Source organism: Bufo bufo, chromosome 8, assembly GCF_905171765.1.
Source record: "Bufo bufo chromosome 8, aBufBuf1.1, whole genome shotgun sequence".
In the NCBI taxonomy this organism is placed as follows: domain Eukaryota; kingdom Metazoa; phylum Chordata; class Amphibia; order Anura; family Bufonidae; genus Bufo; species Bufo bufo.
In genome coordinates, this window is record NC_053396.1 from 206,827,433 (window position 1) to 206,842,954 (window position 15,522).

General features: G+C 46.6%; 1 protein-coding gene across 1 annotated transcript; it reads right to left on the reverse strand.

Annotated features, from left to right (window-relative positions):
* Positions 1-399: 399 nt before the first annotated feature.
* Positions 400-12,348, reverse strand: LOC120978198 (steroid 21-hydroxylase). The gene is made up of 10 exons (XM_040406421.1): positions 12,114-12,348; positions 9,471-9,560; positions 9,230-9,384; positions 8,968-9,063; positions 7,892-8,002; positions 5,281-5,367; positions 4,992-5,201; positions 2,454-2,623; positions 996-1,099; positions 400-671 (listed from the first exon to the last, which is right to left on the reverse strand). The coding sequence occupies exons 1-10, from the start codon at positions 12,346-12,348 to the stop codon at positions 400-402; spliced, it is 1,530 nt and encodes a 509-aa protein (XP_040262355.1).
* Between the last annotated feature and the right edge of the window lie 3,174 nt (positions 12,349-15,522).

Sequence of the window (15,522 nt, forward strand, 5' to 3'; positions counted from 1 at the left end):
TAACATTTCTTAAGTAGCTTATCAAGAAGCAGGAGATTGAAAGTATGACTGCAGAATCCGACTACATAGGGTTTGTTTGTTGTCTGTTACCATGGAGACACAGTTTGCATAAACCCAAAACAAAAATTTTAATCAAGACCTATTGTAAAGTTGCTTCATTTTTCATTTCAGATACATTGGTACAATAAAAACATGGCTGCTTAAGTGGACTTAGCCCTTAGGTCACGTCCCCTTCGCTCTGCAGACGTACACATCATAGCATACTGTAATAAAACATATATAATAGAACGTATACATTCCCATTCTGCCATTTTTCAGTCCGATCATCACTGGTCTCCTGCAAGGATGTCATCGATGTACCCAACTCAAGTCCTACTTAATGTATCTACTCTTGCAGGATCACGAGGTCTCTGACGATATTGCAGGGACTTCTCGAGGAAGGGAGTGAATCAAAAAAGGATGACATTTCAGATTAATCCCAAAGATGCCTTGAAGGTCAGGAAGAAGAGTGGGTGAGAGCGGAGAGAAGACAAAATCCCTCAGGAGATGAGAGAGGAAGAAAAATATTTCCATGCGGGCCATGGCCTCTCCAATGCAGAGTCTTGCCCCCATACTGAAAGTGAGGAGAGACCTGGAGGAAACGTTACCTTCAGGACTGGTCAGGAATCGTTCTAGAAGAGAGAAGACAGGGATTCCCACACAGTGTATTACACGATACTATAGGTGTGCATAGTGCGTTACCACAATCTATAGATAGAGGAGGCAGCCATTTTGTTGGCTACCAGTCTCGATATAGATATATTGTAGATTATATAGATAGAGAGCACATAAGAGGAGGCAGCCATTTTGTTAACTACTAGTATCCAAGTTCTTCAGCCAAACAATTCAGTGGCTATTACTGTTAATACTGGCGCTCCAAATATCTTCCTTTGTGAAGAGGTTGGAGGCATATTTTATTACCAAGGTCATAACATAGACTTATAGGCAGTACATACCAGGACAGAACTGTTCAGGATTTTCCCAGACTGTTTCATCATGATGAGCAGCATAGATATTTGGAATTACGGTGGCCCCTTTAGGAATGACGAAACCTGCAATGCTGAGTGGAAAATACAGTATGTACTAAAGGGCATCTATCACTGGCTGACCAGTTACATGTGCACTTGGCAGCTGAAGGCATCTGTGTTGGTTCCATGTTCATATGTGCCCGCATTGCTGAAAAAAATTATGTTTTATTATATGCAAATGAGCCTCAACGGGGGCGTTGCCATTACACCTAGCGCTCTGCTCTCTCTGCAACTTCTGTATCCTCTGCACTTTGATTGACAGGACCAGGCAGTGACAACGTGATCATGCCTGCTCTCACTTCTCCTAAAGTCAAAGTGCAGAGGGTGCAGTCATTGCAGAGAGAGCCGAACCTCTAGGTGCAATGACAACACCCCCGTTGCTCCTAGAGGCTCATTTGCATATGAACATGGGACCAACACAGAGGTCTTCAGCTGCCAAACACACGTTTCATAGGTACAAAACTGCTGACAGATGCCCTTTAATAATTAAAAATTAACTACCAAAAATATATATATATAATTAGTGATATCCTGCAGCTGCATCCCCCCTCCTTCCTGTCTTCTATTTACTATATTACACTAGATGGATTTATGGTGACTGAGGAGGTTTCTGACCATTTACATAGATCCTGCAGGCAAGAAAAGGAACTACATACCGATGGAAGGTGTCTGGGATTGGATAGGTGACGGATCTCCCATGGACAGCAGCCAACAATCACATTGTCTCAACTACAACTCCAAGGTGAAAAATCATGGAATGACCACAGGAGGATCTCCAGCACCTGTATGACCGCTACCATGCAAGAGTGGCCACCTGCATGTGGATTGGCCATAGACCTTACAGGGAAATTTCCCGGTGGCCCGATGCCCAGTGGGCCGCCTGAGCCCTCCTAATGGCTGGCGAGTGGACGTTCTTGGGGATGTATTTTGTGATGGACTGTGGTATTTGGCTTTGTTGGGGTGGTATAATGTGCCACAGTATGGTATTGCTGTCCCTGAGTGTCATCAGTTTGGACCTGATTACAAAACGGGGCCACATTTAGAATTTTTTTCAGGGACACTTTATGTTCCCAGTCCTCCCCTGGCTACCTCCTGTATCACAGCAAGGTGAGATGCCACCCAGTATTAATGTGACTCTGACTCAACATATACCCTGCTACAGAACCCAAAATAAAGGGGCACCACCTTGGTTGTGCGATCACTGACCGAGCACCACCAGCAGGTTATACTTCATCAGTCTCAGCTCAATCACATGAACATTTCCAGATGTTATTTTTCCATTAGTGTATTATAAAGTCTCATATTTGCACAGTAAATAACGGGACTAAGTAGTTCATATTCACTCCGTTCTGTAGACATTGCAAAGTCTGTTTCATTACGCTATACCTGGTGTCCCTAGTGGCAGAATGTGGCACTGCAATGGGCACCACAGGGCGCAGTCTCAGCATCTCTGTGATGGTGGCGTTGAGATAGGGCATCCTGGTCCGGTCTGAGTATGTAGGGTAGCGATCATCGCCCACCACGCTTATGATCTCCTTGTGAATTTTCTCCTGAGCCTGGAAGAAGCACATCTGCTGAGCATCGATGGTTTCTTCATATAAAAACGTAATATAAATAGCTAGATGTCATCTTGCAGTTTTTGGCCTGAACTTGGCTTGAGGCCCAATTCTGACCACAAATGATTAATCACCAATTCAACAGTTTGAACATTTGCTGGACTATTGGAACAGCTACAAATGTAGTTGCCATAGTGGGAGGTGTAATAGGACCTGGGATACGGACTCCTGGCACTGGCCACCATCTGGAGCTCGCTGCAGCAGTGCCACGCAGAGAAGACAGGAGTGGGACTGATAAGTAAGTAGGGGGAGGGGGTCTGAGTTAATTTTGGGATCGAGGGTCTTAATTAATGTAAGGGTCTGGTCTGGGCTCTGAATTAACTTAAGGGTCTGAGGTCCGAATTAATTTAAGGGTCTGATTTGGGCTCTGAATTAATTTAAGGCTGTGGTCTGGGCTCTGAATTAACTTAAAGGGGTTTTCTGAAAATGTAATACTGATGGCTTATCCTCTGGAGAGGTCATCAGTATCTGATTGTTGGGGGTCTGACACCCAGGACCCCGACCGATCAGCTATTTGAGAAGTCGCTGGCACTCGCAGTAGCGCTGCAGCCTTCTCTCAGCTTCTCCTAGGCCACGTGATGTCATGTTCATGTGTCACATGACCTAGGAGCAGCTCAGCCCCCTAGAAGTGAATGGGGCTGAGCGAGATACCAAGCACAGTGTCACGGTCTTTGTTGTGCGCCGTGACACTTTAGCCGTACATGCTGGTTGCCAGGCGCAACGCGCTGTTGTCGCAGCATGTATTTGCTCCCCTTCTCCTGGTTCCTCCCCTGTATGGTGTTAGGGGTTAACTTCCTGGCTGGGTGTGGCCACTAGGGTTTTAGCACCTGTGGCTTCCAGGCTGGAGGCAGTTGTACTCCAGCCTTTGTTGGTGCTGGAGCTTTGCTCCTGTCCTGGGTGTACTCCTGCCCAGTCCTTGAGGGCCACCTAGTGGGACATCGATGTCTCTCCGATGCCTTCAATGTCATCCCGATGTTTCCCCATGTCACCTTCTCTTCCTATTATGTTTCTATGTGTGGTGTTGTTTGTATGGGTTGGTGTTTGATGTCTAGTCATTGTTACATGTCTGGTGGTGTTTGTTGTCCAGCATGTTTGCTAGACATCCCCCTGTTTATCTGTTGTTTCCTCCGGAAGGGGGTGTCAGGGTTCCCCGGAGGGGGAACTACCAGTCTGTATGCTGCTCTGTCTGGAGCCGCCATGCGTCCTGTCCGCATGGGGGTCCAGGCAGTAACTGGTGTGCTGGATACCTGGGTGTGGTTGTTTGTACTGTGTCCTGTATGGTGTGTGGGTACCAGTACTCATGTTCCGGTTCCAGTTAGTGTTGCTGCGGCAGGTAAGTGTGTTGTATGGTGTGATTACCTGCCGATCCAGTTACTGTATACGGTCTCCACTTTTTCCTTGCAGCTAGGCTGGTGTAGACTCCTGTTCATCCGTGTCTGGGATGAACAGGTTGTCTCTGCCCTTTATTTAATTGAGAAATTATCAGGGCAACTCAGGCTCCTAGGTTTCCTGGGTATGAGCCGTCCTACCATCCTGGTCCGCTCATACGGCGAGGATTAGGGATGCAATAGGAGGTGACCTGCTCCCTTACCCCAGCCTTTGGCCTAGTTGCTATCCCGTCTGCTCCCCATTGTACGGTGGGGGTTTCCCTCCACTCCCCACCGTGACAGACAGTCACTATACAACGTATAGCACTCTGTTTGGTGAGCACCGCTGCCTTCTCAAGCAGCTCATCGGCGGGGGTCCATGGTGTCAGACCACCACCAATCCAGAGGATAAGTTATCAGTATTAAAGTCCTGAAAAACTCTTTTAAGGGTCTGGTCAGGGGGTCTTAATTAACTTAAGGGTCTGGGGTCTGAATTAAATTAAGGGTCTGGAGCCTGAATTCATTTTGGGGTCTGGGTTTTTTGCATCCTATGCTCCAATACTGACAAATAGTGGGAGGTTGTCCGAATTCATTCTGGGATCAGGGGGTCTGAATTGCTTTATTTTAGATATCTGGTCTGAGGACTGAATTAATTTAAATGTCTGGGGGGGTTTGAATTTATTTTGTGGTCTGGATTAGGTCATCAATATCAGATCAGTGGAGGTCCAACACCTGTCGCCCCCATTGATCAGCTGTGTGGCACTGCTAGTGATGGAAGAAACATGGTGGATGGATCTGGAAGCAGAAAACTGTCCACTTCCAGTGCCATAAACTGCTGATTGTGAGGGTGATGGGTGTTGGACCACCACCGGTCTGATATTGATAACCTATCCTCACCTTGCCTCATTGGTGGTGCAACCCTGACCATGACGTGAACGTACCTCGGGGTGGTGGATGAGGAAGGCCACAGTCCAGGTTAATACAGATGCTGTGGTCTCAGTGCCTCCAATGAACAGGTCGACCACGGCCATGTGAAGATGCTCCTCTGTGAGATCTGCCGCGTCTCCACCTTCAACCTTTGTATTTTCTTTAAGAAAACGGATCATTTCGTGCAGAATGTCTTCCTGCGACTCATCTTCCGGGAGATGAACCTGCCACAAGAGACACACGGTGATGTCACATCCCTACTATGAAAGGTCCTCGCAGGATTGTGTCATGCTCCTCACTCACCTTATGTCTCTCCAATTGCTTCCTCACAAAGTTGTCTCTTCTGTCCGCGGCCTTAAGGAGACGTGTTAGGGATTTGTTTGGGAACTTCTATATGGAAGGAAGCCAAAGATGATGTGAGCCAGAGAACTCTAGCTACTCATTCACTCCAAGGGTCGGCATACAACCCACTGCACAGGTCCAGACGCTTATGTTTTCCCCCCCGTCGGTCAAGGGGCTGGTTCTTCTTGATGAGGGGTTTACCAGTTTTAAGTAAAATTTAACGCCACTCTAATAAACTTTTCAATTGTGATTAAACTCTGTGCTATTTTCAAGATTTCTGCTTCCTGTCAGTGAATGGGAATACTCGTATTTATATTGTGATGGTGAAAGTCCACAAAGACCTGACACTTCTCACAGCTGGTTTAGACAATATGGACTCCACATTTTACCTGCACTGTAAGGGGATGTTCAAACTGAATTTTTTTTTGTCAAAAAACGTACAACAAAATTTTTGCCACACAGACTTTTAAAAAGCTTCAAAACAGGATCTTGCAACTTTTTTACATCCAAAACTGGTGCAGGCTTCTTAATAAATGACCCCTATTGTCTTTTTTGTATTGTAAAAAATAAATAAAATAAATGCATGTGCAAAGTATGTTAACGTTATTAAAAAAATTACCACAATTGCTCAAGACCGCACCGTGTGGTCGAACCCTAAGGCCACCTGCAAACGAGTGCGTGTGAATGCACATAAGATCCGCACAAATTTCTATGCGCTTCTGCAGCGTATCCGCACCAAAACCCTCAATGGGTCTGTGTACATGAGCGTTGTTTTTCACGCATCACTTGTGCGTTGCGTGAAAATCGCAGCATGTTCTATATTCTGCGTTTTTCACGCAACGCTGGCCCCATAAAAGTGCATGGGGCTGCGTGAAAATTGCATCGCATACGCAATCAAGTGCGGATGCGATGTGTTTTTAACGGATGGTTGCTAAGAGATGTTTGTATACCTTCAGTTTTCTATCACGCGCGTGCAAAACGCATTAAATCGCATTGCACCAGCGAGATAAAAACTGAACTACTGAACGCGATCGCATACAAAATTGAATGAACTTGCTTGCGAAATTGCGCATTTTTCACTGAACGCTTTCGCAACGCATCCGGACCTAATCCGCTCACGCTCGTCTGCAAGGGGCCTAAATGTTGTCTAGCGGAAGGGCTACAGAATGCAGTTGGGTGGCGGTCTTCTTAAGCTTCTTTCACATGAGAGATCTTGATTGTGTCAGGGTCTGTTCAGGGAAAAAACGGATGGTTTTGCACGCAGGTGACTACGTTCAGTGCTTCAGTTCTTTCGCCAGGATTTCAACCGTTTTGCATCCGCTTTTCACACACAGAGAAAAACTGAATAGGGGCTCATGCACACGAGCATATTTTGTTTCCGTGTCAGTTCCGTTTTTTGTTTTCGGATAGGATACGGACCTATTCATTTCAATGGGTCCGCAAAAAAGTGGACAGCGCACTGTGTGCTGTCCGCATCCGTATGTCCATTCCGTAGCCCCGCAAAAAAAAATAGACCACGCCCTATTGTCCGTTTTGCAGACAAGGATAGGCATTGTTACAATGGATCCGCGAAAAAACAAAACGGATGCAACTTTGATGTCACACAGACGTCATCCGTATTTTTTGCGGATCTGCGTTTTGCAGATCGCAAAATACATACAGTCGTGTTCATGGGCCCTAACACTTAGCATCTCCTAGTAACCATCTGTGAAAAACGCATTGGGGAACATTTACTAAGACCGTTTTTTTTTTACGCCCGTCTTGGTTTCCCCCTTGTGCTGCCCTAAGAGTCTTATCAATTAGGGCTCATGCAATCGACCGTATGTATTTTGCGGTGCACAAAACACGGATCCGCAAAAAAAATGGATGACATCTACGTGACGTCCGTGTTACATCCGTATTTTTTGCAGATCCATTTAAACAATGCTTGTGTTTGTCCGCAAAATGGACAAGAATAGGACATGTTCTTTTTTGTTGTGGAATGGACATACAGACATAGAATGCACATGGAGTCAGTTCCGTTTTTTTTTTTTTTTCGGCCCATTGAAATTAATGGTTTTGCATATGGGCCCCAAAAAAACCCGAACAGACGGACAAAAATACGTTTTTGTGCATGAGCCCATAGCGCATCTATGGCAGTCCTTGCGTCTGGTAAAAACGCTAGTTGTTTCCAGGTGTAAATCATAGTAAATTTGCAGAGGCTGGAGTCACGGTCCCTGTCCCGTCCAACTGGCGAATACACTGTAAAACCGGCCGTACAACAAAATACTGTTGCATGGGCTGTGAAAAAGGGGTCTTGCTACTATTTTTTTCTGGCTAAAATAGTCACAAGTCCCTTAAAAAAATATGCCCCATTGCATCCGGATGCCTTCCGTTTTTCACTCCCCATTCATTTCTATAGGGCCAGAGCTGCGCGAACACACAGTATAGAAAATGACGCTCATATACACAGACCTGGGTCAGGATTTAGTCCGTTCACAGCACACATCCCGGTGAAAACCTCGCTCGTGTGAAAGAGGCCTAAGAGATTTTCTATTTGCTTTCTCTTTTTTTTTTTTTTTTTTTTTCTTACCCTCAGGAATGGGATGAAATCCAAGATGTTGACGGCCGGCGCCTCGAACAGCTTCACTATATTAACAATGCACCTGTGGATGTCCTGGAACGTGGGGTCCGACAACTCGTACTGGGAGAGACGCAGCGAGACGTGAGAGACAAAAATACAACACCCCACCCCTGACCCGAGAGAATACATCGTTCTCTTCTAAGGGCTCTTTCACACGAGCGGATGCCGTGCTGGTAATCCGCTGCGTGAAAGAGAGCCAAGCCCCGCTCCGGACAGCATTAACATGATTGATACAAAATCACAGTGAAATAAAGTTGTCACCGTGATTTTGTAGTAAAAAGATCACAGAAAGGCACAGAGCGTTATCAATCATGTTAATGCTCCGTGTCTCTGCTGTCCGGAGCGCGGCTTGGCTCTCTTTCACGCAGCGGATTACCAGCACGGCATCCGCTCCTGTGAAAGAGCCCTAACAAGTTCTTGCAAATTCTATTCAGCTGTTTTATCCGATTCTGGAAAAGCTGGCTGGTGACTTATACACAGGAAAGCACCCCTTTTTTTCAACCTAAGGCTGGCTGCACATTTCCGCTCATATTTTCATCTTTCTGTTCCGTCACATGACGAACACACGTAGCGCTAGACAGGACCCAATGACTATTAGGGTCCGATGAGTTTTCATCATGGTGTCAGGATCTGCAGTAGGGCCTTAGAGCGGAGCATGCAACATAGGTGTGAACCTACCACACCCTGACTAAGCGAGATGCGAAATGCGTATCTGGGTCTGAACTACACTGGGCGGTATTAACATATTTGCATTATGTATTCCCTTATGCGTTTTGGCTTTTATATAGGACTATTGCACTAGGCACTTTGGGGGTCATTTACTAACCAGAAGTACGCCTATATTAGACATATATCTGGCGCAGATTGCAGCGCAAAGAACCAGCTCTGCTACACTTGTAGTTGTATAGTATGAATCAATATGGTATTACAATTATTGGTGCCAAATCACAGTCAGCTCTGCTACACCTGTGGTTGTATAGTATGAAGCGTCTCGTCAGTGAAGGACAGGTTGACTGAAATCTTACTGATGTGCCAAATGTCAGCTCTGCGATCACTTTACACGTGCGCCGGGAGAACTCTTCAGCCACGTCGATTGGATCCCCATTTCTGTTCATGAAATCCTTTGGAAAAGAAGAAGGACTCTCAATCGTGGCCTCCGAAAACCCATCAGTCCCTGAAACTGGGGTGCCCTCAGGGCAGGGGCCCGGACACCCCATTACCTTTTTTAACTCTGCCAGACATGATTCTATCCCAGTAGTGAAGGCTGCAGTGATAAGCGGCGCTCACCTGACACAGTTCCCTGGCCTCTGCCGCTAGCATCGTCTCCAGGCCTCTTCTCACCCGTTTCTGCAGGGACGAGTGCGTGAGGCGTCTCTGCACCTTCCAGACCGGCGTGTAGTCTCCAAGGGACAGGTCCTTGCCCCCCAGTGAGATCAGGTCACCTGCAGCACCGATGATAAAGGGTGGAGTGAGAGCCAACAATTGCCACCTAATCATCTGAGGACAACTATCCTTATCATGGACCTACCTACATAACTCCGGGGTCTTCCGGCAAAGTCGGCCCACTTCTTAATCAGAGCTTCCCGGATCAAAGCTGCATTGTTCAGTACGACGATGTCTGTGGGAGGACAAGTTGGTGGAGGAAGAGGTGGAAGGACAAGGTGGTGGAGGCAGAGGTGGAAGGACAAGGTGGTGGAGGCAGAGGTGGAAGGACAAGGTGGTGGAGGCAGAGGTGGAAGGACAAGGTGGTGGAGGCAGAGGTGGAAGGACAAGGTGGTGGAGGCAGAGGTGGAAGGACAAGGTGGTGGAGGCAGAGGTGGAAGGACAAGGTGGTGGAGGCAGAGGTGGAAGGACAAGGTGATGGAGGCAGAGGTGGAAGGACAAGGTGGTGGAGGAAGAGGTGGAAGGACAAGGTGCTGGAGGAAGAGGTGGAAGGACAAGGTGGTGGAGGAAGAGGTGGAAGGACAAGGGAGAGGAAGAGGTGGAAGAACAAGGTGGAGGAAAGGGTGGAAGGACAGCCATTATTATAGACTGGAACCTCAAATTAGAGCAGACAGGCTGGACTAGACTGATCTCTGCACATTAATGCCCATGACATATATGTCCGATGGAGGCCTGTGCCATAAAACCGTCACCCATAGGCCCATATTTGGATAGCATTGTACGGACCAGTGCAGTTTTTTTAAAGGGACCCTATGGACACGCTAAGGAGCTAAGCAGAGATCACAAAGGACTTAGACCTGTGACCACAAACAAAATGGGGGAGATGGAAACTGGTGTAAAGTAAAACTTGTTTAATTGCCCATAGCAACCAATTAGATTCCACCTTTCATTTTCCAAAGGAGCTGTGAAAAATGAAAGGAGAAATCTTATTGGTTGCTATGGGCAACTAAGGCTGCATTCACATCTCTGTCAGAGATGTTCCAGCATCCTGATCCGACATCAATGAATGTAGCATTTTTTGTCCGGTTGAAACCCGACATTTATACTGGAAAGCAGGTGGATCACTGCCAGATCCCATTGTAATCAATCGAGATCCAATGGTGATCTGTTCAATCTGGCAATGCCAGATATGGTGAATTCCGGCAGGCTGTTCTCTACCGGCACCGTTCACCACCCCCTTCCCGAGTCACGAGCTATGCCTCATGTCAAACGCCCTGCTATATCTGTAGTGGTCCACCACACCTACATATGAACTCAATGATGGTCATTTATTATAGTGTTTTGCGCCCAATTTAGTAAAATTTTTCCTATTTTAGACTCATTTTCTTAAGCGCATTTACTAATAAAAGTGCGCCTGTTTTGTGGGAATTTGCACCTCGTTGGACAATTTTCAGTTTTAGATTAATTCTGGTGAATTTTTTTGTGCCCTATTTTTCAGCGTATTTATCTAAGTGCATGAAATAGGCGCAGTTCTGTTTGCGACAATAGTCACATGGGGGGCTAGACGTGCGCCTTTTCACTAACATAAACGTGTATATGGCTGCGACTTTTTAAATCTAATATGGGGGCATTTACTTTATTAAGGGACTTGTATTAAGGGAATTTTTGTAGAAAAACAGTCGCAAGTCGCCTTTTTTAACCGACCGTGTGTCACTATTTAGTTGCACAGCCGATTTTACACCACGATCACCAGTTGGGCTGGACGGGACCGTGTCGGGGGCCATGCCAGAGCCAGAACTCCAGCCCCAGCAAATTTATTAACATTTACACTTGGAAACAGGCACAAATGTTGGCAAAAAAAAATAAAAACATTTTCTGCAGGCGCTATGACTGCCATAGATGCGCCTAATTTATGACGAGGGGGTCAATGTAAAAAGCCAGTGTTAGGCCCCTTTCACACGAGCGAATTTTCCCGCACGGGTGCAATACGTGACGTGAACGCATAGCACCCGCACTGAATCCTGACCCATTAATTTCAATGGGTCTGTGTATTCAAGCGTTTTTTTTTTCACGCATCAGTTCTGCGTTGCGTGAAAATCGCATTGCACCTGCGCGGAAAAAACGGAACAACTTAACGCATTTGCAGACAAAACTGACTGAACCTGCTTGCAAAATGGTGCGAGTTTCACTGAACGCACCCTGAACGCATCCGGACCTAATCCGTCACGCTCGTGTGAAAGAGGCCTTGGGCGCTTTCATACGCTACAGATTTTGATGCCGAATTTTCCACGACTGAAAATCAGTTCCATTCATTTTAATGGGACGGCCAGCACATGGATTTCTGCAAGTTCCGTTCAGGTGAATTTATTTTCAGTTGCAGGAAATTTGGCAACAAAATCTGCAGCGTGTGAAGGCGCTCCCAATGACCCCCAATAGCTTGCAGTACAGCGCACAGATGACTCCCTTCATCGTGGTAATCTTTGGGGGACCCAGATTGTCAGGTCAGAATATGAAAACGTACGCCATGCCTCCCTACCTTCCAATGGTGCATAAATACCACCAGAAGTCAGGACGTACGGCACCGGAGAATCGATTATGGTGCAGACCTATAATGTCGGGGATGAGAGCACCCATGGCAACCATGCCGTTCATACCGCACAATGCAATCCATCTATATGCATCATATGACACAGTCGTACTTTTTAATATGTCTACTGTCCCTTTAAATCAGTAAAGCAGAGATTTGGGTAAGCAGGCCCCTAAACCCCCCGACTCATCACATACTGACCTTGCCCCCAGAGGCTGAGCCGATAGACGGGGCCGTATTTCTGGGCCAGGCGCATGAAGTGGCGAGGTAGATCACTGTGCCCCAAATCCAGCAGGTTGCCCAAAAAGGGCAGAGGTGTGGGGCGCGGAAGGTGCTGGTTCTGGCCAAGTCCGGAGAGGCGACATTTGGTGTGTGAACGTCCTACATATAGAAAGAGGAGGAGGAGGAGGATGGACAGCAGCAGCAGAGGGACCATAGTGAAGCTTCTGATGTAGGAGATGTTGGGAGTATTTGTACTGATGGGTGTAACCTTGAGGAGGGCAGGACAGAGGGAGGCATGGTGATTGATGGGAGAGCTCTCCGGCTGCTATGAAACTACAGTCGTGGCCAAAGGTTTTGAGAATTACATAAATATTGGAAATTGGAAAAGTTGCTGCTTAAGTTTTTATAATAGCAATTTGCATATACTCCAGAATGTTATGAAGAGTGATCAGATGAATTGCATAGTCCTTCTTTGCCATGAAAATTAACTTAATCCCAAAAAAAACTTTCCACTGCATTTCATTGCTGTCATTAAAGGACCTGCTGAGATCATTTCAGTAATCGTCTTGTTAACTCAGGTGAGAATGTTGACGAGCACAAGGCTGGAGATCATTATGTCAGGCTGATTGGGTTAAAATGGCAGACTTGACATGTTAAAAGGAGGGTGATGCTTGAAATCATTGTTCTTCCATTGTTAACCATGGTGACCTGCAAAGAAACGTGTGCAGCCATCATTGCGTTGCATAAAAAATGGCTTCACAGGCAAGGATATTGTGGCTACTAAGATTGCACCTCAATCAACAATTTATAGGATCATCAAGAACTTCAAGGAAAGAGGTTCAATTCTTGTTAAGAAGGCTTCAGGGCGTCCAAGAAAGTCCAGCAAGCGCCAGGATCGTCTCCTAAAGAGGATTCAGCTGCGGGATCGGAGTGCCACCAGTGCAGAGCTTGCTCAGGAATGGCAGCAGGCAGGTGTGAGCGCATCTGCACGCACAGTGAGGCGAAGACTTTTGGAAGATGGCCTGGTGTCAAGAAGGGCAGCAAAGAAGCCACTTCTCTAAAAAAAAAAAACATCAGGGTCAGATTGATCTTCTGCAGAAAGTATGGTGAATGGACTGCTGAGGACTGGGGCAAAGTCATATTCTCCGATGAAGCCTCTTTCCGATTGTTTGGGGCATCTGGAAAAAGGCTTGTCCGGAGAAGAAAAGGTGAGCGCTACCATCAGTCCTGTGTCATGCCAACAGTAAAGCATCCTGAGACCATTCATGTGTGGGGTTGCTTCTCATCCAAGGGAGTGGGCTCAATCACAATTTTGCCCAAAAACACAGCCATGAATAAAGAATGGTGCCAAAACACCCTCCAACAGCAACTTCTTCCAACAATCCAACAACAGTTTGGTGAAGAACAATGCATTTTCCAGCACGATGGAGCACCGTGCCATAAGGCAAAAGTGATAACTAAGTGGCTCGGGGACCAAAACGTTGACATTTTGGGTCCATGGCCTGGAAACTCCCCAGATCTTAATCCCATTGAGAACTTGTGGTCAATCCTCAAGAGGCGGGTGGACAAACAAAAACCCACTAATTCTGACAAACTCCAAGAAGTGATTATGAAAGAATGGGTTGCTATCAGTCAGGAATTGGCCCAGAAGTTGATTGAGAGCATGCCCAGTCGGATTGCAGAGGTCCTGAAAAAGAAGGGCCAACACTGCAAATACTGACTCTTTGCATAAATGTCATGTAATTGTCGATAAAAGCCTTTGAAACGTATGAAGTGCGTGTAATTATATTTCACTACATCACAGAAACAACTGAAACAAAGATCTAAAAGCAGTTTAGCAGCAAACTTTGTGAAAACTAATATTTTTGTCATTCTCAAAACTTTTGGCCACGACTGTACAACTCCTAGCATGCTCTGACAGGGGGAGGCTTGGTGACTGATGGGAGAGCTCTCTCCAGTTACTGTGACACTACAACTCCTAGCATGTTCTGTGGGTGGAGGCTTGGTGACTGATGGGAGAGCTCTCTCCAGCTGCTGTGTAACTATGACTCCTAGCATGTGCAATGAGCCGGACCGTGGTACTGTTAGGCGGACGCCAAAATTATGCAGTGGGTCCGGATATGGGTATAGAAGTCTATTGTTTTTGTTTGTGACGCCAATTGCAGCGTGCGCAGGGTACAGTCTCAGGGCCCTTTAAGGTGTTGCAACTCACGTACCAGGTTAGGAATGCCAGAGTGGGGTAATGTCTCTGTATAGTGGGTATAGTGTCAACGGTGTCTCCTACCTTAGTACGGCTGGACTCCTGGATCCTGGCTCACTTGCAATAAATGAGTGTGTTGCTAGTAGGAGTAATTGAGGGATTTGGTAACAGTAAATGAGATCCAGACTTGGAATATAATTCAACTTGTCTTTACTGGAGGCAGAATTAACCCACACGAGATACAGCAATAGTCTTAGGTCCCAGCAGGTATTGGCAATGTATGGCAGGAGTCTGTCTTCTGCTTCTATCATGTGCCTGGAGCTCTCTTGCAGGATTAGTCGTCTGCTTATGGCTCTGTAATTTGTGGCAGGAATCTATATCTTCTGCTCTGTCTATCTTTTGCTTGCTATGGGACTGACTAGCTGAGGAGGACTTTGGCTTCTCCTGGTCTCTGGATGGTACTCACAGTTATGCTCACAGGGTATGGTTCTTCCTGGAGTAGTGGAGGTGGCTGCTTGCTTGTCGCCAGCTGAGGCTGAAGGGCTCAGACTGGGAATGAAGATCTTTGGTCTCAGCCGAGACACGATCCTGGGTTGGGATCCCTAGAACTGAGAGCTCCTACCAGCACAGCCTTCCCCTAGCCGGGGTGGCTGGCACACTAACATTAACTTCCTTTCCTCCCCATGAGGCAGGATAAGGGAACATTTCACACCTCATCAAAGAGGGGGGAGCTAAACTGGAATGTACTATTCCAGTCTAGAAATGCTAAACTGTTACTAAGGCCCTGCTGACACATTGCTGACACCTGCTGGTGTACATGGAAATTACAGCAAAATACATGTAACAGGCTTAGAATATGCACATTTGTGAGAATATAAGATAAATCACATTAGATGACCGTACAAATACACTTAACAGGTTGTAGCGGGGTAAAAGAGTTTAGTAACATAACTCTGGGATGTTACACACGCTCTGATGGGGGAGGCATGGGGATTGATGGGAGCGCTCTCTCCAGCTGCTGTGACACTACAACTCCTAGCATGCTCCAACGGTGGAGGCTTGGTGACTGATTGGGAGAGCTCTCTCCAGCTGCTGTGACACTACAACTCCTAGCATGCTCCAATGGTGGAGGCTTGGTGACTGATGGGAGAGCTCTCTCCGGCTGCTATAAAACTACAACTCCTAGCA

Excerpts from the sequence above, each read along its gene's own strand:
- LOC120978198 (XM_040406421.1), bottom strand. The coding sequence starts at position 12,348 with ATGGTCCCTCTGCTGCTGCTGTCCATCCTCCTCCTCCTCCTCTTTCTA. Across the intron at positions 9,385-9,470 it reads AAGACCCCGGAGTTATGTAG|GTGACCTGATCTCACTGGGG; the intron begins GTAGGTCCATGA and ends TCGGTGCTGCAG. Across the intron at positions 1,100-2,453 it reads TCTGCCACTAGGGACACCAG|CATTGCAGGTTTCGTCATTC; the intron begins GTATAGCGTAAT and ends TTTTCCACTCAG.